Here is a 22,465-nt window from a genome sequence, read left to right as displayed (position 1 = left end):
TGATTTGTGGCTGTGACTTTATTATACACATAATGTATTACTTGTAGTCACATTCATTGTAAGCCAAATTCTATAGCCAGATCTGTTATGCTTAAAATCTTAAGGTTTAATAGGAGGTATAATCCCTAAAAAATGTTATAGGCAAAAGTCAAGGCTTGGAAGAGTTTTTAAAAAAAAAAACAGCCTTAGAAGGTCTAATTCAGAAGCATCAGTTCTGGCAGAACTATTTTTAAAAACCACCTATTTATTAATTTAGCAGATACTGCCCTAAATTTAAAAGAATAAGTAAGATGTAGTCACTGGCCTAGAAGTTTACAAACTGAGAATATACAGTACAAAGTACTGTAACAGACAATTCCATGTAAGTATTATAAAGTAGGGCACACAAAAAAAGAAAAAAACATTGTTTTACATTAATGTATAATTAAAGTATTAACGGATATGCTTTAAAGTCAAATATAGAAGAGAAGCTTATCTCAGTGCCTTATACAGTGCTGATATAACAGTATTTTTTGAGTGAATAAGCCGATGAATTATCACTTTATTCCCATTTCATCATTCCGTAAGTATTCCTTTGCCTTCACTAGTATCTTATACTTTCCTTGGTTCTGTTTCCCTCATTCCACCATAGCCACATCCTGGGAACTGCAGGAACAATTTGTAGGAAAAATTACATCTATACACTTCATTCCATTAAGCATCATCTTCACTCTTCAAAAGAAATATGTTCCCTTAATAATCTTAATGTCCAATGTGAGCTAAAGTTTTATTTTAGTATAGTCTAAATTAGAGAGTCTTCTTCAATGAAAAGTTGGGGGCATCCTATTTCCACCCTAAGATATCTTAGGAGAGATAAATTCAGTAGTCTTACTCTCCTGATTCCTTATAAAGTGATGCATCTTCACGAATTCCTACTTAGATATCAAGTTTGATGCTCCAGTTGACGATAATCTCCTGTTATAGTATAAGTTTTGTTGCCTTGATGCTTTTGTTGTTCAATACAAGTTTTGTTGCCTTGAAAACAGGGTAGTCTCAATGTACCTACAGTGAATGTAGTACAACATGGGATTGGCTGACGAGATTATATCGTAATTCCATTCTAAAGCCCAACAAATTGGTTAATTTATATTCAAGATACTTACGTTACAGATACAACATAAAAATCAACGACGTGAAAAAGTATTTACATCATTTTTTTAAAAGGCATGAAAAAGTGAGTTTTTCTCTTTGAAGATTTGTATTTTAAATGTTTTTTTAAACTTTGTACTTTCTACTATACTGTCTCTTACCTGGAACAAGCCCAGCTAGAGGCTGATTATCTTCGTCCCCTTCCCTGTAGGCCTGCCACCAATTTGGATCTTCTTGACTGATTACATGAAGTATATCCCCTTTTTGAAAAGACAGACCTAACTCTCGACATGGAACATAAGGGTCATCTGAGGGGTCATAGTCAAAATGAGCCTTTACGTGGATCTAAAAGATAAAAAGGGTAAAAGTAAGAACAACAATAGTGAAATGGCAACACAAAATCTTCAGCATAAATATAATTAAAATGTTACATTTTTCATTAGTGCAAAGATACTATGAATTGAAAGAAGGGAGGTTAGTTTAGTAACTGTATTTTGGGAGCAGAATTTTCCCAGACTCATCTGTTTTCTTCAGTTAAGACAGTCCTGTTGATTGCAAACATGTACAAGAGTATGCAAAACACTGCACTGTTAGCTGCTAACAAGCTGAGGTGCTAAGGGGCCTCAAAGGTTTGATAGAAGCAGAAGGAATGTAATAGAGACTCCCTCCCCTTCCATTCCTGACCTGTGAAAACAATGACTCTGCAGTAAGGTATGTAATTTCTAAACCACTACTACCAGGAAAGGTAGACTGTAAACCTCACCACATCTGTCATCTAAGCAGGTGAGTGTCAGTTTCCCTGGTGCCACCATCCAGGGAAACTGTTCTTGACCACACTGTCAGTGCGACTGTGCCTTAATCTCTTTCAGAGTTTCTTCTAAAGGGATATGTTTAGGGTTCATAAATAATGACACCCTAAACTGCTAAAATTATCTAAATCAAGTGTATAATCATTCCTATCGTGTTCTATACATAGGCTTTATTACTAGTGGTGTAAGTTAAAATGTTTGTTAACTGTGTTTTTACATATCTAAAACCTGTTAACGCTCTTAGCACTAAAGGTAAGAATTCACATGAACCTTATTGAAAGCTAAGTTATTTCTGATGCTATTTTCTTCAATATATTCTATAAGATAAACAAAGTATTCTTACTTCTTAGGAGGTATAAAGGAATTAATATTCTCTTTAACTCCCCTATCTGTACTTTTTATCCAAGCTGGTCAAATGGCATGTGGCATTTTCCAAAATCTGTAAGAAGCCCATTTTCATCTAACAAAATCCTACACCTATTTTCAATGAGTTTTTCTGCCCCACATAGGTTATATTTCAGGTTTGGACTCAGTGAGCCAGGCGTCTGATTGACAGCCTAAGAATTTTATAATTCTGAGTTCTTTTCTATCCAACTGTTGTTTGACTTTCCTTAAGTCTTTTACCTTAACCATGACTGAGGCCACCAATCATAAAGATAATACTGGTCTGCTTCAAAAACTATTTTATGAGAAAACACTATCTTTTTTCAGCTCCTGAAACACTTAAAAAATTGACTATTCTCAATCAATAATGAGAATATATGAAATCTGATAAAATACTTTTAAAGTGCTATATATATAATACATATCCCTCCATTATAATAACCAAGAATCCTCATGAAAGCAACAGCCTCTTTCAGAAATTTTGTTTGAAGGTATCTTTAGATAAAGAATACTGTATTTTTTAATTTCAGAAAAATATTTTACTGCTATAAATATGAAATGAGGAAATCTAAGTCTCAATATACAAACAGCAACACTGAAGTAAAGCAAGTGATTCAGTTAAAAATACAGAACTTAAATGCTAGTCTGCTTTTTGGGGGGTAGCTTTTCATTGATGTACTACATAAGTTCAAATAGTACACAAAATCCTAAATGTATAGCTCAATTAATTTTCATAAACAAAACAAACCTGTGTAACCAGCACCCAAATCAAGAACCAGAATATCACCAGCACCTCAGAAGCCCCGCCTCACGTTCCTTTCAGTCACTAGCCACGCTATGTCCTCCAAGGATAAACATCATCCTGATTTCTAGAATAGATTAGTTTTGTCCTCCAACAGTAAACATCACCCTGATTTCTAGCATAGATTAATTTCCCTGTATTTTACTTCATATAAATGGAATCACATAGTACACACTCTTGGATTAAATATGTTTAAATACCTCACTCAATTTAACAGTTCTGCTGCATTACAACTGGAGTGTGCCCTAAACAGCCTTATTCTTGATATGAAGAACAGACTTTTTAATAAAATTTGAAAACTTTGTCAGTTAAAACCAAAAATGAATTTTAGAGAGTTATACAGGGTAGTAGTGAGTCAAAACAGTTGAGAGACTAGGTAAAAAGACTATACATACAATTCTGTAACCCTGGCATGAGGTCTCTAATCTATAGGATGATTAAAAAAAAAAATCTCTGCTTGAGTACCATCCCTGTTAATCAATAATGCTTCTACATCTGTTTAAATTGTTGCTCTTTAGTCAAACAATCTTAGCAATCTGAACATGAAATTATAGGCATCATTTATGGTGGTGGAGAGATCATTTTATTAATAGGCTTTTCAAAGATGCATGAAATCAGACTACTTGTCAGCCTGATTGATGATTTTATCAAATCACTTTCTGAAATCAATACCCAGCATGTTGTTTTCAAACTGTTTTGCTCAGAACACCTGCTAGGATGTTTATTAAAATACTGACTTCTGGGGCTTCCCTGTGGCGCAGTGGTTGAGAGTCTGCCTGCCGATGCAGGGGACACGGGTTCGTGCCCCGGTCCGGGAAGATCCCACATGCGGCAGAGCGGCTGGGCCCGTGAGCCGTGGCCGCTGAGCCTGTGCGTCCGGAGCCTGTGCTCCGCAACGGGAGAGGCCACACAGTGAGAGGCCCGTGTACCGCAAAAAAAAAAAAAAAAACAAACAAACAAAAAAAAAAACTGACTTCTTATGTCACGTCTCAAACTTTCACACTCTGTATTTTAATTATGTTCCTTGGATAATTGTTATATACATGCTGTTTAAGATGTACCCTAAAATCTCAGGGAACTACTACCCTGAGGGAAACTAAATAGACCAGTGAGGACGCTGTATCTAAGTCTATGACCTTTGCCAGAGGCCAAACAAAATCACCCAGAGATGCTTTTCTCCCTACTCTGTTTAGGTCTTACCTCTTCACTATTCAGATTTAATTGGTTTGGAATGAGGCCCCTCTTTGTGCAGGCTGGGAAGAGGAGTAAAATTGAGAGCAAAGTTTATTTCATATCAGGGAAATTAACCATATGACTGAGTAAAAGTCTGAGTATTGACTTGACATGTACTATGTGACTTCTATCTATATATAGGCATACCTTGTTTTATTGTTTCACTTTACTGCATTTTGCAGATACAGTGTGACTCACTTTATTGCAGTGGTCTGGAACCGAACCTGCAATATCTCTGAAGTATGCCTGTATTCCACTGCAATTCTTATCAGCTCTAGGAGTTATCTTCAGCAATCTTCCCTCTTCAGCTCTGTTAGTGGCTAATTTATTTCCTTTCCCATACAAAAGAAAACAGAGTCCTTTTCAAATGAAGCGAGAGATGCCGACCCCTATAGGAAAGCTCCAGGGTTTAACAATGCTGTAGTATCACTACAATGTATCTGACCAAAACAATGTCTGATTTCTAATCCAAACAAAATCATCTGTTTAAATTTTAAATTACAAGGCTGTTTAGACACAATTATCTTCCAGTCCAACATTTTTCTCCTTGCCCCTTTTTTTTAAGCACATTTGAAATCCTAATGATGGGAGCACAGCAAAGGAATAATAATTCATTAATTTATTTACATCTTTCCTAAGGGATTCAATGCTCAAAAATAATTTTTCCTTGTAATATTTCTGTATTTCTTATTATACTAGACTTATCTCTAACTTTTAAAATTACTTATAGAAGAGAAAATAGTGAAAGTGTGTCTTCTTTTGTCTTTGGCCTAAACTTTACCATAAGGCAGATTATAAAACTAAGGGCAGCATCAAGAAAAGCCTTTGAGTGTCAAGCAACAGTTTTCAAATTCCTTCTCCTCATCCTGAGATTCCTCCTCTCCAATGCCCATTCAAGAAGGAATATCTTTGTTATTTGTTCTCTTCCATTTTTAACAGGAGAAATTTGGGATATCTGTGGGGCATCCAGTTAATGGTTAGTAGTAGTAGGCAGACAAAAATATGAACCTTAGGGTAACAGCAAACTTAATAGAGCAACTGCCCTAACCTGAAAGGGGATGTCCATCTAATACACTGTACACTGAAATTTTCAATATTTTTTCATCTTCTGATAAAATATTTATAAAAATCTTATTGCATTATAAAATTCCAGATCTTCTTCCAAATGAGAAAAAATTAAGATGAAAATTATATTATACATTTTATACCTCTAAGAGAAAAGTAAGTATACTGGACGGCAGTGGTTCTCAACCTTTCCTTTCAACCCAGCTATCTTCATAGGCTACGAACAATTCTTAACCTATCGTTTTTTAAAATCTGTAGAATTTTCTGCAAACACATAAAGTACATATAAACAGACTGTTCCCCTGACCTGATTTCCCCACAATAAATACAACTATGGCCCAGATCTCTCCTTAGAATTCCAAAATGATATATTCTATTCTATGCATTCGATATCTCTACCTGAATGCCTCTCAGGTATCTCAAATCTATAAAATAAACCTTTGGATTTTTCTCCCCAAACCAGTTTTTCCTCCACATTTCCTGTTAGTAAGCACCACCACTATCCACCCAGTTGTTCGAGCATCCTTGCTTCTTCCCTATCCTTTACTCTCCACATTCATTACAAGGTCCTGTCATTTCTACTTCAGAACATAGCCTGATTCATATTCTCCACTGCCACTGCTATCATCGAAATTTATAAGTCAACATCATACTTTATAATGGCTTTGGCAACAGTTTCCTAAACCTCCTTGCTTCCATTATTGGCTCTACTAATCCAATTTCCACCCAGCAGCCAGATGTGTTTTGTTTTTAAATACAAATCACACCATGTTACTGTATTTGAAATGCAAACTCCCTGCCACGGCCAAGAAGACTTACTTGACCTGGCCCTATCTATCTCTCAAGCCTCATCTCTTAGAATTCCCTCCTCACTGTTCTACTCCCCTACTTTGCTCCATTCCTACAGGCTTTCCAAACACAAAGTTCTTTAGAACTTATACCTGGAAGCCCTTCTGGTAATTAACAGGCCTGGCTTCATCTCATTCTATAGGTCTCAGCTTCACGTTGTCTCCTCCAGGAGGCCTTTCCTGCCAACCTTATATAATCAATCCCACCTCCTTTTATTCTCAGTGTTCAAATTCTATTCATTTCCATCTTATCACTTACTGCAAACTATAATTAATGTCATGTTCATTATTATAAAGCTAGCACTTATTAGCACAGTGTCCTAGTACACAAAAGGGATCAAGTAGATAATCACTGTGAGGAAAAAAACTATTTGGGGCCCATAATATTTCAATTATTAATACCACTGGCCTAGTGGCTAATGCTATGGTTTGTGTCCCTGAACTGTGATTTTAGTATCCTCCTAAGTCTTTAAATTCCCCTAAAACTACATCTTTCTCCCATACTCCCAGCCCAGACCCCCAAAATCAAGAGACTTCAGTCATGCTCCCAGCATTATTAGAGTTATCAAGTCTCCTACAGATAGAAGAGATTCTACCTCAATTTCAAATACTAAAGTCTCATAATATGCTTTTATTATACTCAAAATACAGACTCACTATCATATCGTATAGCTACTAACAGGTTAATTCATCCATAGTTACAATTCTCTATCACGGTATTGTAATTATTTTCTTTGGACTGATAATAAACAGTAATACAGAAACCTTCTAACATTTAGTAGCTTTGTGGGACAGTACCTATTATATTACACAGCAGTTAAGAGCAAAAGTTCTGGAATAGGCATGGGTTCTAGTCCTGGCTCCATCACTCACCAGTAGTGGGCTTGGGCAATTAACTTGACCTAATTCTAGTTGCAATGCTTGTTAAATGGGAGTAATAAAGATAGCTATACTTAAAAGGGATACTATAAGGATTAAATGAGATAACACATGTAAAACAATTAGTATTGTGCCTGGCACAAAGTAAGTAATCGTAATAATAGCTAACACTTATTGGACAACCAATAATCTCTGAATTTTCTAGTGCATATTCCATCACTAGTAACTAGTGTGATCCCCCTACATTTCAATTTACTCCTGTTTATATTTGGGCAGCAGACTAGACGAAAAAAGTGCCTTTGGCTCAAATATTCTATTTCCTCCCTTCAATATTATTTCAATTATATTGTGAAATAACCTAAAGTTGTACACAACTTTTCTTTTAGTCAATGCGGGGAGAAGGTAACTGCAGTTTAAACAATGTATATGTTTCCTCAGACAAATGTGCCAGTAACCTAGGAAGCTAAACTACAAAGGTGTCAAGACTTTTGTCCACTGCAACCAATGGAGCAGCCCCTGACTGCTATGTGTGATACAAAAGAAACTTACCAAATAAGGGAGTACTTCTCCTGACACAGCTTAGTCTTGCCATTCGTAATGTTATAATTCAGCAAGTGATTATGATGGAGTTTCAGATAACACCTATTTTGTTATCTTAAATGCATATTTCTTTCTAACATCACAAAACATACATCAGAATGATAACCTTTTGTTGCTCTTACTAGATCCCGACCTGTACCATAATTATGCTTAATAAGTTGGCTCTAATTAAACTTTAATATGGAAAAAGATATACGCACCCCAGTGTTCATAGCAGCACTACTTACAATAGCCAAGGAATGGAAGTAACCTAAATGTCCATCAACAGATGAGTGGATGAAGATGTGGAACATATACAATGGAATACTACTCAGCCATAAAAAAGAACGAAATAATGCCATTTGCAGCAACATGGATGGACCTAGAGATTATCATACTAAGTGAAGTCAGAAAGAGAAAAACAAGTGCCATATGGTGTCACTTATATGTGAAATCTAAAATATGATACAAATGAACTTATTTACAAAACAGAAACAGACCCACAGAGGTAGAAAACAAACTTACGGCTACCAAAACAGAAAGGGGGTGGGAGAGAGATAAATTAGGAGTTTGGGATTAGCAGATACAAACTACTATATATAAAATAGTTAAACAACAAGGTCCTACTGAATAGCACAGGGAACGATAATATCCTATAATAAACCATAATGAAAAACAATATGAAAAAGAATAGATATCTGAATCACTTTGCTGTACACCAGAAACTAACATAACATTGTAAATAAACCATACTTCAATTTTAAAAAATGGTTATTTCTTAAAATCACTAATCCCATATAAAATTATTCTGCATATGCCAAATAAAATTATGATATACTATCACTGTTTTCCTTGTGGAAATCTTCCATGCGAGCATTAATAATAGTAGTTCATTTCAAACCTGTTTAAGTTTGATAAAAACTTTACAAGAGATATTGCAATTGAGAGTTCTTCTCAATGAAAGGAGGAAATGAAGGGGAAAAAAATATTGCACACCATTTCTATTTTGAAAACACCTCTACCCATCAAATGCTGTATTCTAAAAGGGATAAGCCTAGCATCTTTTCTTTTCTTTTCTCTCCCTTTCTTGTTAAAGTCATATAAGTAAGCAAATATTCCAACCTTCTTCTGTTGTGTCTCCTCACACTGCATAGCCACTTTTGAAGTTCAGGGCTTGCTCATGGGAGAGATATGTGGGAAAGGATAGTGTACTGAGAATAAGGCTGTTGAAACTCAAAGACAAACTATTTCCTCATTTCTCTTCCTACAAAGAACTTTAAACAGAAGGAAGGTTGCAAATGCAACACTGACTTCAATATGTTCCAATAAAGGGAAAAGACCCAGAACGATAGCCAAAATATAAAGCATAACTGTGATGAAATATTAAGAAAAAAATGAAACTGTGTTCCCTTTCAAATTGTTATGCTTGTACAAAAATTAAGAATAGTAACAGATGCAATACATCAGGCTACCATGTTAATCCAGCACACTGAAGTCTATGACTTTTTAACAGCTTTATTGAGATATAATTCATATGCTATACAAGTCACCCATGTATACACTTGGGTGGTTTTTAGTAAATTTAGAGTCGTGCAACCACAAACAATTTTAGAACATTTTTATCAAAGCCCTACTGATTGGGAATCACTCTTATTCCCTCCTAAATCCCCACCCTTTCACCTAAGTAACTACTAATTTACTTTCTGTCTCTATGGACTTACCCATTCTGGACATTTTATATAAATGAACCCAATACACAGCCTTCTGCGAATGGCTTCTTTCACTTAGCATAACTTTTTCAAGGTTCATCCACGTTGTAGCAATATATCAGTACTTTATTCCTTTTAACTGCCAAATAATATCCCATTCTTATGGCTATACCATATTTTGTTTTCCATTCATCAGCTGGCAAACATCTGAGTTGTTTCTACCTTCTGGCTACTATGAAAAATGCTTTTTTGAACATTCATGTACAAGTTTTTGAAAAGAGGTATGTCTTCAGTTCTCTTAGGATCTATACCTAGGAGTGAAATTGCTGGATCATATGGTAATGAAGTCTGTTTTTTACTATAGCTAGAGTATTTAAGAGTTGTGCATACTTTGTAAAAAGCACTTTTTCCCACTACACTAAGCATATTTAAGTTAAATAAACCCACCTATACTGACAGAAAAAGACAAAGCTGAACATTGTAAGTCATAAAAATTCTGAAAAAGAAGTATTTTCTATTTTTTTACTTTTCAGAGTTCACTAACTTTGAAATATTAATATGTCATATTTATTTAAATAAAATCTACTGAATTTACCTGTTTTTACTTGAGTGCAAGAAATATTTAGAGTGACATTTCTGATGCTCAAATGATAAACATCACTGTGCATGCTTTTGTTTGAGGTTTTCAATTCCTTAGTATTAATGAGCTGAAAACTTATATCCACACAAAAACCTCCACAGGGGTGTTTGTTCATAGCTACCAAAACTTGGAGGCAACCAAAATGTCCTTCAGTAGGTGTGTGGGTAAACTGTTGTATATCTAGACAATGGAATATTATTCAGTGCTAAGAAGAAAGGAGCTATCAAGCTATGAAAAGACATGGAGGACTTAAATGCTTACCACTAGAGAAAAAAAGCCAATTTGAAAAGACTACATACTGTAAGATTCCAACTATATGGCATTCTGGAAAAGGTAAACCATCGCAGTCAAGACAGTGTGGTTGCCATGCGTTGGGGGGAGGAAGTGATGAATAAGCAGAGCATAGAGGATTTTTAGGGCAGTGAAACTATTCTGTACGTTACGATGGTAGATCTATGAAATTATACATTTGTCAAAACTCATAGGATGTACAACACCGAAATTGAATCCTAAAGTAAACTGTGTATTTTGGGTAATAATGAAACCATCAATTCACCAATGTAACAGATACACTACTCTGGTGTAGAATGTTGATAGCAGGGGAGGTTGCACATGTGTGAGTGGGAATTATGTGTGAACTCTACTTTCTGCTCAATTTTGCTGTGAACCTAAAACTACTTTTTTTTTTTCTGGCTGCATTGGGTCTTTGTTGCTGCATGCAGTCTTTCTCTAGTTGTGGCAAGTGGGGGCTACTCTTTGTTGTAGTGCGCGGGTTTCTCATTATGGTGGCTTCTCTTCTTGCGGAGCACGGGCTCTAGGCGTGTGGACTTCAGCAGTTGCAGCACACAGGCTCAGCAGCTGCAGCACGTGGGCCCTAGAGTGTGTAAGCTTCAGTAGTTGTGGTGCGCAGGCTCAGAAGTTGTGGCTCGCGGGCTCTAGAGTTCAGGCTCAGTAGTTGTGGCGCACGGGCTTAGTTGCTCCGTGGCATGTGGGATCTTCCCAGACCGGGGATTGAACCCGTGTCCCCTGCATTGGCAGGCAGATTCTCAACCACTGTACCACCAGGGAAGTCCCCTAAAAATCCTCTTGAAAAATAAAGTTTGTTAATTAAGAAAAAAGTAAACAGTAGCCATTAGAAAATAAATAATGAACATTAAAAAAGTCACTTACTACTGTTTCCTTAGCAGGAGGAAGCTTGATCTGTTGACTGGGAATCAGAACAAATGTCAAAGTACCATGCATATCAGACTGTAACAGAAAAAGTACATTATTTTAAAAAGTTGTATTTATGAAAATCATTCCGTGATCTTATGATCAATAGTCCCTAAACTGGACTATTCTGGAACTCCAAGGAGACTTAAAAATAAAAAATTGGAAAAGATGAATCCCATTTTAGCAGGAAGCACAAATTATGCCTTTCGTGGACTCCATCATACAGCTACCTAGGAATATGACATTCTGCAATTTTGGTCCTCTCGTCCACTGGGAAAAGCCACTTAGCCCATAAGTCTTGGGTTTTTATCTTCTATTAAGTTTAAGTTTGGAAGATTTCACAGTGAAGGACTGGAAGACACTGCAGCACTTCCGGGTCATCTACTCTGACATACATCGATTTTAATACAGTAGAATTTGAAATAGTAATTTTACTAGGATTAGAAAAGCGATGCAAGTACACAAATATTCTTACTTCCCAGATGCTTTGTCTCTGTCATTCATTCTATTTTATAACTGTATAGAGTCTTACTACTAGGTTCTCTATTATTTTCCAATACAGTCGGCCCTCCGTATTCATGGGTTCCATATCTGTGAATTCAACCAACCGCGGATGGAAAAAAATTCCAGAAAGTTCCAAAATGCAAAACTTGATTTTGTCACCTGCAAACAGCTATTTACTTAGCATTTACATTGTATTAAGTATTATAAATAATCTAGAGATTATTTAAAGTATACTGGAGGATGTATGTAGCTTATATGCAAAAACTATGCCATTTTATGTAAGGGACTTGAGCACCCATGGATTTTGGTATCCATGGGGGCCCTGGAACCAATCCCCCATGGATACCAAGGGACAACTGTATACCACTGCCCACCTTGCTCAGCTACCTCCAGCCTAGACAGTAATCACACTTATGGTCCTGAGATAGCAGGGAGCAGTACTCAATCTAGAGACAGCAGCCAGTAAAACAAGGGCTAAGAACGATGACCACTAGCACTTTGTGCTATCAAAGCAATGAATGGGACTGGGTGACAATAAGGATGTGAGGATGTTTTCTAGAGTCTTCAGTAGACGTCAGCAGATAGGAGAGATTTTAATGTAACAACTGATATTAAGTAAATAAGAATATAAATCTGATTGATGGGTATATATGAAGTGATCATAAATCACCCTCAAAAGTTGGCTCTAAATGGCCTCCTGATTATACCACCACTGTCTAACAGGACTTTCTATGAAGACGGAATTCTGATCAGTGGACTGGAATTGCAGAATGCCATATTCCTATATCTACACCTTCATATGATAGCCATTAGTAACATATGCTTCTTGAGCATCTGAAATGCAGCTAGTAAGAATGAGGAACTGAATTTTAAATGTTACTTAAATAGAAATAACTAGCACATGTAGCTAATGGTTATTATATTCAACAATGTAGATCTATACCACTGCTATTATCTAATATTGCTAAGGAAACAACAATCAATTGTAGGTAATAAAAAACCAAAATAAGGGCTTCCCTGGTGGCGCAGCGGTTGGGAGTCTGCCTGCCAATGCAGGGGACATGGGTTTGTGCCCCGGTCTGGGAAGATCCCACATGCCGCGGAGCGGCTGGGCCCGTGAGCCATGGCCGCTGAGCCTGCGCGTCCGGAGCCTGTGCTCCGCAACGGGAGAGGCCACAACAGTGAGAGGCCCACGTACCGCAAAAAAAAAAAAAAAAAAAAAGAACATAAAATCATGAGGGTGTGAACTTTGTTTTGTTACTGTTTCCCTAGCAGCTAGCACACAGTAGGCATTTAACACATGTATTTTTGAATGAGTTATTATTAGTGATTTCAGAGGCGAACAAAATATACCTGGTAGTAATAAAGAAAAAAAAATCAGCAGCACCTCCACCCCCACAAGAATAAAATTCTACTAATAAATATTGTGGAAACAATTATACCATGGGAAAATTATGCTAGAAATTGTATAGAGATCTTAACAGTTATTTTTAAAATGCTTTTTAAATATTTTATTCTTAAGTCCAATAACAAAGGAGGCTTTTGAGAGTCTATCAATTATTCTTCTACACGGGGCAACTTACCAACAAGTCAAAAACCTCATTGACATCTTTCCCCCGAATTTCAATGCCATTGATCTCCAGAACTTCATCCCCTTCATGTAACAGACCACTTTTTTCTGCAGCACCTCCTTTTACTATCCGACTAATGATGACAGAATCCATTTCATTACGAACTGTAGCACCCTTAAAAAAATTCAATAGCCAATATTTAAATAAAAATGCAATTTTTTGGTTCAACATGTCCTCATTTTTTAATTTTTATTTTTGTATTCAACAATTCTAACCTTCAGTTATCTTGAGAAAAAATGTATTTACACAGCTAGAATAATCATGGCAATTAGGTTTGAAAGCTGATCATTTCCCCCACATTTTGTGCTTCAGAAGCATTCCATTCGTTAAAATTCTAAAATCAGACTTTTGAAGCATACAACAGCATAAAAATGCACTTGTTCAAGAACAATGTGAAAGCCTATAATCAAATTTGTTCTCTATATGCTGGATGCTATTCAAATGGTTATACTATATTTAGGTATAATTAGTGAACATGACTTGTAACTAAAAGTCTTTTTAAATTCAAAATATCATTAAGAGATGAATACTAATCTGGTTAATTATCAAAATATTAAATATGATCGCTGCATCCAATTCACATTAAAATGTATTAAACATCAATATTTATTATACAAATTGGAAGTACAACTGCAATATATACACTCAAAAACTGGAAATATGAAATACAGAATAAAGCTTGAAAGTAGATAGTTTGTAACACTTTTCTCCTGAACTTTTATTTTAAAATTTTGTCATGACATTCCCAATTTCTTTCTTTCTGGTGGGGAAAACCTAGTTACATAAAATGCCCTTTAATAAAATACAGTCTCTATTTCATATACCACATTGTGCAAGACAATTTGAGAACTTAGGATTCAAAAATATTTCTCCCAAAATAAAGAAAATTAAGTCAATGATAGCAGACTAACAGAAAAACGTTCTACATATAAAAACCACAAAATATTAACATTAAACAATGCATACTTCTAAGTATATGTGAAGTATGTAAGTAATTACATTGAATGAAAAGATCAGACTTTCCACTGTTTTTTTAAAAAGCTGGCAGACTAATGAAGCAGATTACTTGTCCCTTCTTTGTTCAACGATTACTTCACAAGCTATTATTTTCATCAAATTATGGGTGAGAAAAGATGAACAAATTATTTCTCAGATGAATAAGGAGTATGAGGAAGAACATAAAAGAATTCCAAAAAGTTAGCCTCCAAAGAGAAAAACTACCAGAAATGTAAAGAGTCTTCAACTATCTGCCATACAGAAGACCCCTGTGTAGAAAGGATCTTATATCAGAGATGTGGGACACTTACCAATGGAATATCTCGAGCCTTTTCTATACGAACTATTTTTACAGTTTCTCCTCCATATTGGCCAATGCTTTCATAAACTCTCTCATCTGTAATGGGCTCTAGCTGCATTTCCTGCTCAGCAACCTTATCATGGGCCAGTAAAAGTGCCTGTTTCAAAGAAACCCATAGCATTTAAAGTAACAGCATGATTTATTTCTGTAGAGAGATTTTAACGTAATCATGTACATAGTATCCTGATCATTAAACCTTTAAAAGAAGTGCTGTAATTAATTATATATTCAGATCTCTTTCCAAACTTTCCAACTGAAGTACAGATGCAACCCTGTATCTTTTATAGCTAATAATAACTAAAGATTTGTTAGGTATAATACGGAATACTCTGGGATGAGTTATCAAAGTCTAAAATGTTTATTAAACTTCATAAAAAACAAAATTACCTCAAGGGTCCAACATCACAGATAATTAAAATTTATGGAAAAATATGACCAAAAAAGGGAGGAATTTGTAAAGAATAAGAAGTTGTTTCAAAAATAATGTGGTTAACTTTAAGTACAAAAATATATAATCCAACAATAATTATTCTGCAGTGGAAGCTGTAAGCAATCAAAACAGGCTACATTAATATTTGAGGTCTCTTTTAGCCCAAGAGACTCTGATTCAAAGTGATTTTGGATGCTGGAAAAACCACACATATGATGCTCTCTCCATTTTCTACCTGAATATGTGGAGCATTCAGCAAAGCAGTTAATTCTTGTCCTTCCTTCTGGTGGATTGGCTTCAAAACACTTTGTACCTAAGAAACAAAGAATATTCTTCCTAGGTCATAAAAACTATCACTAGCATTTATAAAGATTTTTTTTAAAAAAAGGTATAATTTAAAATTGTAAAAACTGGAAAACGGTTCAAGATGGTGGAGTAGAAGGATGTGCGCTCGCTCCCTCTTCCGAGAGCGCCGGAATCACAACTAGCTGCTGGACAATCATCAACAGGAAGACACTGGAACTCACCAAAAAAGATACCCCACATCCAAAGACAAAGGAGAAGCCACAATGAGATGGTAGGAGGGGCGCAATCACAGTAAAATCAAATCCCGTAACTGCTGGGTGAGTGACTCACAAAGTGGAGAACACTTATACCACACAATTCCACCCACGAGAGTAAAGGTTCTGAGCCCCACGTCAGGCTTCCCAACCTTGGGGTACAGCAAAGGGAGGAGGAATTCCTAGATAATCAGACTTTGAAGGCTAGCAGGATTTGATTGCAGGACTTCCACAGGACTGGGGGAAACAGACACTCATTCTTGGAAGGCACAAAGTAGTGTGCCCATTGGGACCCAGGGGAAGGAGCAGAGCCACCATAAGAGACTGAACCAGACCTACCTGATAGTGTTGGAGGGTCTCCTGCAGAGGCAGGGGGTGGCTGTGGCTCACTGTGAGGACAAGGACACTGGCAGCAGAAGGTCTGGGAAGTACTCCTTGGCGTGAGCCCTCCCAGAGTCTGCCATTAGCCCCACCAAAGAGCCAGGTAGGCTCCAGTGCTGTGTTGCCTCAGGCCAAACAACCAAAAGGGAGGGAATCCAGCCCCACCCATCAGCAGACAAGCAGATTAAAATTTTACTGAGCTCTGCACACCAGAGCAACACCCAGCTCTACCCACCACTAGTCCCTCCCATCAGAAAACTTGCACAAGCCTCTTAGGTAGCCTCATCCAGCAGAGGGCAGAGAGCAGAAGCAAGAAGAACTACAATCCTGCAGCCTGTGGAACAAAAACCACATTCACGGAAAGACAAGATGAAAAGGCAGAGGGCTATGTACCAGATGAAGGAACAAGATACAACCCCAGAAAAACAACTAAATGAAGTGGAGATAGGTAAACTTCTGGAAAAAGAATTCAGAATAATGACAGTGAATATGATCCAGGACCTCAGAAAAAGAATGGAGGCAAAGATTGGGAAGATGCAAGAAATGTTTAACAAAGACCTAGAAGAATTAAAGAACAAACAAACAGAGATGAACAATACAATAAGTGAAATGAAAAATACGCTAGAAGGAATCAATAGCAGAATAATGGAGGCAGAAAAACGGACAAATGACCTGGAAGACAGAATGGTGGAATTCGTTGCCACAGAACAGAATAAAGAAAAAAGACTGAAAAGAAATGAAGACAGCCTAAGAGACCTCTGGGACAACATTAAACGCACCAACATTCGCATTATAGGGGTCCCAGAAGGAGAAGAGAGAGAGAAAGGACCTGAAAAAATATTGGAAGAGATTATAGTCGAAAACTTCCCTAACATGGGAAAGGAAACAGCCACTCTCCGGAAGCGTAGAGAGTTCCAAGCAGGATAAACCCAAGGAGAAACATGCTGAGACACACTGTAATCAAACTGACAAAAATTGAAGACCGAGAAAAATTATTGAAAGCAGCAAGGGAAAAACGACAAGTAACATACAACAGAACTCCCATAAGGTTAACAGCTGATTTCTCAGCAGAAACTCTACAAGCCAGAACGGAGTGGGATGATATATTTAAAGTGATGAAAGGGAAGAACCTACAACAAAGATTACTATACTCAGCAAGGATCTCATTCAGATTCAATGGAGAAATCAAAAGCTTTACAGACAAGCAAAAGCTAAGAGAATTCAGCACCACCAAACCAGATCTACAACAAATGCTAAAGGAATTTCTCTAAGCAGGAAACACAAGAGAAGAAAAGGACCTACAGAAACAAACCCATAACAATTAAGAAAATGGTAACAGGAACATACATATTCATAATTACCTTAAACGTGAACAGATTAAATGCTCCAATCAAAAGACACAGGCTCACTGAATGGATACAAAAACAAGACCCATCTATATGCTGTCTACAAGAGACCCACTTCAGACCTAGGGACACATACGGACTGAAAGTGAGGGGATGGAAAAAGATATTCCATGCAAATGGAAATCAAAAGAAAGCTGAGTAGCAATACTCATATCAGATAAAATAGACTTTAAAATAAAGAATGTTACAAGAGACAAGGAAGGACACTACATAATGATCAATGGATCAATCCAAGAAGAAGACATAACAATTATAAATATACATGCACCCAACATAGGGGCACGTCAATACATAAGGCAACTGCTGACAGCTATAAAAGAGGAAATTGACAATAACACAATAATAGTGGGGAACGTTAACACCTCACTTACACCAATGGATAGATCATCCAAATAGAAAATTAATAAGGAAACACAAGCTTTAGATGACACAACAGACCAGACAGATTTAATTGACATTTGTAGGACATTCCATCCAAAAACAGCAGATTACACTTTCTTCTCAAGTGCACACAGAACATTCTCCAGGATAGATAACATCTTGGGTCACAAATGAAGCCTCAGTAAATTTAAGAAAACTGAAATCATATCAAGCATCTTTTCTGACCACAATGCTATGAGATTAGAAATCAATTACAGGGAAAAAAATCCACAAAAAACCACAAACACATGGAGGCTAAACAATACATTAGTAAATAACCAAGAGATCACTGAAGAAATCAAAGAGGAAATCAAAAATACCTAGAGACAAATGACAAAGAAAACATGATGATCCAAAAGCTATGGGATGCAGCAAAAGCAGTTCTAAGAGGGAAGTTTATAGCAATACAATCCTACCTCAAGAAGAAGAAAAATCTCAAATAAACAATCTAACCTTACACCTACAGTAACTAGAGAAAGAAGAACAAACAAAACCCAAAGTTAGTAGAAGGAAAGAAGTCATAAAGATCAGAGCAGAAGTAAATGAAATAGAAACAAAGAAAACAATAGCAAAGAACAATAAAACTAAAAACTGGTTCTCTGAGAAGATAAACAAAATTGATAAACCATTAGCCAGACTCATCAAGAAAAAGAGGGAGAGGACTCAAATCAATAAAATTAGAAATGAAAAAGGAGAAGATACAACAGACACCGCAGAAATACAAAGCATCATGAGAGACTACTACAAGCAACTCTATGCCAATAAAATGGACAACCTGGAAAAAATGGACAAATTCTTAGAAAGGTATAAGCTTCCAAGACTGAACCAGGAAGCAACAGAAAATATGAACAGACCAATCACAAGTAATGAAATTGAAACTGTGATTACAAATCTTCCAACAAACAAAGGTCCAGGACCAGATGGCTTCGCAGGTGAATTTTATCAAACACTTAGAGAAGAGCTAACACCCATCCTTCTCAAACTCTTCCAAAAAATGCAGAGGAAGGAACATTTCCAAACTCATTCTATGAGGCCACCATCACCCTGATACCAAAACCAGACAAAGATACTACAAAAAAAGAAAATCACAAACCAATATCATTGATGAATACAGATGGAAAAATCCTCAACAAAATACTAGCAAACAGAATCCAACAACACATTAAAAGGATCATACACTATGATCAAGTGGGATTTATCCCAGGGATGCAAGGATTCTTCAATATACAAAAATCAATCAATGTGATACACCATATTAACAAATTGAAGAAGAAAAACTATGGTCATCTCAATGGATGCAGAAAAATCTTTTGACAAAATTCAACAACCATTTATGATACAAACTCTCCAGAAAGTGTCCATAGAGGGAACCTACCTCAACATAATAAAGGCCATATACAACAAACCCACAGCAAACATCATTCTCAATGGTGAAAAACTGAAAGCATTTCCTCTAAGATCAGGAACAAAACAAGGATGTCCACGCTCGCCACTATTATTCAACATAGTTTTGGAAGTCCCAGCCACGGCAATCAGAGAAGAAAAAGAAATAAAAGGAATACAAATTGGAAAAGAAGAAGTAAAACTGTCACTGTTTGCAGATGACATGATACTATACATAGAGAATCCTAAAGATGCCTCCAGAAAACTTCTTGAGCTAATCAATGAATTTGGTAAAGTTGCAGGATACAAAATTAATGCACAGAAATCTCTTGCATTCCTATACACGAATGATGAAAAGAGAAATTAAGGAAACACTCCCATTTACCACTGCAACAAAAAGAATACAATACCTAGGAATAAACCTACCTAGGGAGACAAAAGAGCTGTATGCAGAAAGCTATAAGACACTGATGAAAGAAATTAAAGATGATACAAACAGATGGAGAGATATGCCATGTTCTTGGAAGAATCAATATTGTGAAAATGACTATACTACCCAAAGCAATCTATAGATTCAATGCAATCCCTATCAAATTACCAATGGCATTTTTTACAGAACTAGAACAAAAAATCCTAAAATTTGTATAGAGACACAAAAGACCCCGAATAGCCAAAGCTGTTTGAGGGAAAAAAACGGAGCTGGAGGAATCAGACTCCCTGACCTCAGACTATACTACAAAGCTACAGTAATCAAGACAATATGGTACTGGCACAAAAACAGCAATACAGATCAATGGAACAGGATAGGAAGCCCAGAGATAAGCTCACACACCTATGGTCAACTAATCTATGACAAAGGAGGCAAGGATATACAGTGGAGAAAAGACAGTCTCTGCAATAAGTAGTGCTGGGAAAACTGGACAGCTACATGTAAAAGAATGAAATTAGAACGCTCTCTAACACCATATACAAAAATAAAGTCAAAATGGATTAGAGACCTAATTGTAAGACTGGACACTATAAAAACTCTTAGAGGAAAACAAAGGAAGAACACTCTTTGACATAAATCACTGCAAGATCTTTTTTGACCCACCTCCTAGAGTAATGGAAATAAAAACAAAAATAAACAAATGGGACCTAATGAAACTTAAAAAGCTTTTGCACAGCAAAGGAAACTATAAACAAGACGAAAAGACAACCCTCAGAATTGGAGAAAATATTTGCAAACCAATCAACAGACAAAGGATTAATCTCCAAAATATATAAACAGCTCATGCAGCTTGATATTAAAAAAACAAACAACCCAATCCAAAAATGGGCAAAAGAGCTAAATAGACATTTCTCCAAAGAAGACATACAGATGGCCAAGAAGCACATGAAAAGCTGCTCAACATCACTAATTATTAGAGAAAAGCAAATCAAAACTACAATGAGGTATCACCTCACACCAGTTAGAATGGGCATCATCAGAAAATCTACAAACAACAAATGCTGGAGAGGGTGTGGAGAAAAGGGAACCCTCCTGCATTGTTGGTGGGAATGTAAATTGATACAGGCAGTATGGAGAACAGTATGGAGGTTCCTTAAAAACCTAAAAATAGAACTACCATATGACCCAGCAATCCCACTACTGAACATACACCCTGAGAAAACCATAATTCAAAAAGACACATGCACCCCAATGTTCATTGCAGCAGTATTTACAATAGCTAGGTCATGGAAGCAACCTAAATGCCCATCGACAGACGAATGGATAAAGAAGATGTGGTACATATACAGAATGGAATATTATTCAGCCATAAAAAGGAACGCAATTTGGCCATTTTTAGAGACATGGATGGATCTACAGACTGTCATACAGAGTGAAGTAAATCAGAAAGAGAAAACAAATATTGTATATTAACGCATATATGTGGAACCTAGAAAAATGGTACAGATGAACTGGTTTGCAGGGCAGAAATTGAGACAGATGTAGAGAACAAACATATGGACACCAAGGAGGGAAAGTGGTGGTGGGGGTGGGGGTGTGATGAATTGGGAGATTCGGATTGACATATATACACTAAAATGTATAAAATGGATAGCTAATAAGAATCTGCTGCTTAAAAAAATAAATAAAATAAAAATTCAGAAAAAAATTGTAAAAACTACTTGTAAGAAAGAAAAGCACTAAAGAGAATTATAACTTTAAAAAAGTATTTTTTTCTCACAGTTTTCAATCTTGTTACCTGATTGACAATAGCATTTTTATTTATGCCTATGAATGAGGTATTTCCTTCTTGAAAATTTCTGCAAACATACTATGTAAAAGAGACTAATAATGATTATATAAGGGAAGAACTGTTCTAACAGTTATGTTGCTATTTTATAGTGTTTTAATCATATGTTTATGTAACTACATTTTAAATCAGAGATGACATTTTAAAGTTACAGACTAACATATAAATTTATATTGGAGTAATGAAACAACCACCATACTACAGTGAATCACATTAAAAAATTTACCCAAGTCAAGCAATTCTTGCACTCCTAGGATAAACTCCACTTGATTATGAAGAATTTTTTTTAGTCTTTGTTTCCTCACCTGTAGATTGGCGCCTACAATGTAAGGTTCTTAAAAGATTGAGATAATCCACATAAACTGCTTAGCACACTACCTAGCACATAGTAAATTATTACCTTAATATATTTCTAGATGTGAGTTACTCACATTTTAAGATTTCTATATTAATGTTCATAAACCAGATTAGAGACTTGGTGAGCATAGTCATATACACTGGTTTACAGAACTACTATTTTTAGTATCTATACTATTCTAGCACAATGAGTTGGGAAATAGTCAACATTTATACATGAAAACAGTTTATTTAACGTAAGACTCATATGTTCCTTAATGTTTTGATAGAGCTTGTAAAATTATCTGGGCCTGGTAGTTTATTTTAGGGGTGGATTTCCAACTTTCAATTTTATCTATAGTTACTACTTTTTTTGGTTACCTTTTCTTAAGTCACTTTTGGCAATTTACATTTTCTTACAAAAACCACCCACTTGACAGCACTTTCACATTTAGTGACATAAAGTTGCAATTATAATTTTTTAGTCTCC

General features: G+C 36.1%; 1 protein-coding gene across 4 annotated transcripts in view; it reads right to left on the bottom strand.

Annotated features, from left to right (window-relative positions):
- Window positions 1-22,465, bottom strand: part of MPP5 (membrane palmitoylated protein 5) — a 102,789-nt gene that overhangs the window by 21,333 nt on the left and 58,991 nt on the right. For all 4 annotated transcript variants that reach the window (XM_032620838.1, XM_032620847.1, XM_032620858.1 and 1 more), the window contains 5 exons: window positions 15,446-15,523; window positions 14,731-14,877; window positions 13,376-13,537; window positions 11,247-11,324; window positions 1,290-1,473 (listed from right to left, as the gene is read on the bottom strand). In XM_032620838.1, the coding sequence (XP_032476729.1) occupies window positions 1,290-1,473; window positions 11,247-11,324; window positions 13,376-13,537; window positions 14,731-14,877; window positions 15,446-15,523 (649 nt within the window). The remainder of the gene's footprint in view (window positions 1-1,289; window positions 1,474-11,246; window positions 11,325-13,375; window positions 13,538-14,730; window positions 14,878-15,445; window positions 15,524-22,465) is intronic.

Source organism: Phocoena sinus, chromosome 2, assembly GCF_008692025.1.
Source record: "Phocoena sinus isolate mPhoSin1 chromosome 2, mPhoSin1.pri, whole genome shotgun sequence".
Lineage (NCBI taxonomy): Eukaryota > Metazoa > Chordata > Mammalia > Artiodactyla > Phocoenidae > Phocoena > Phocoena sinus.
Note: the sequence above shows the minus strand (reverse complement) of the source record. Positions and strands in the feature narration are given on the sequence as shown.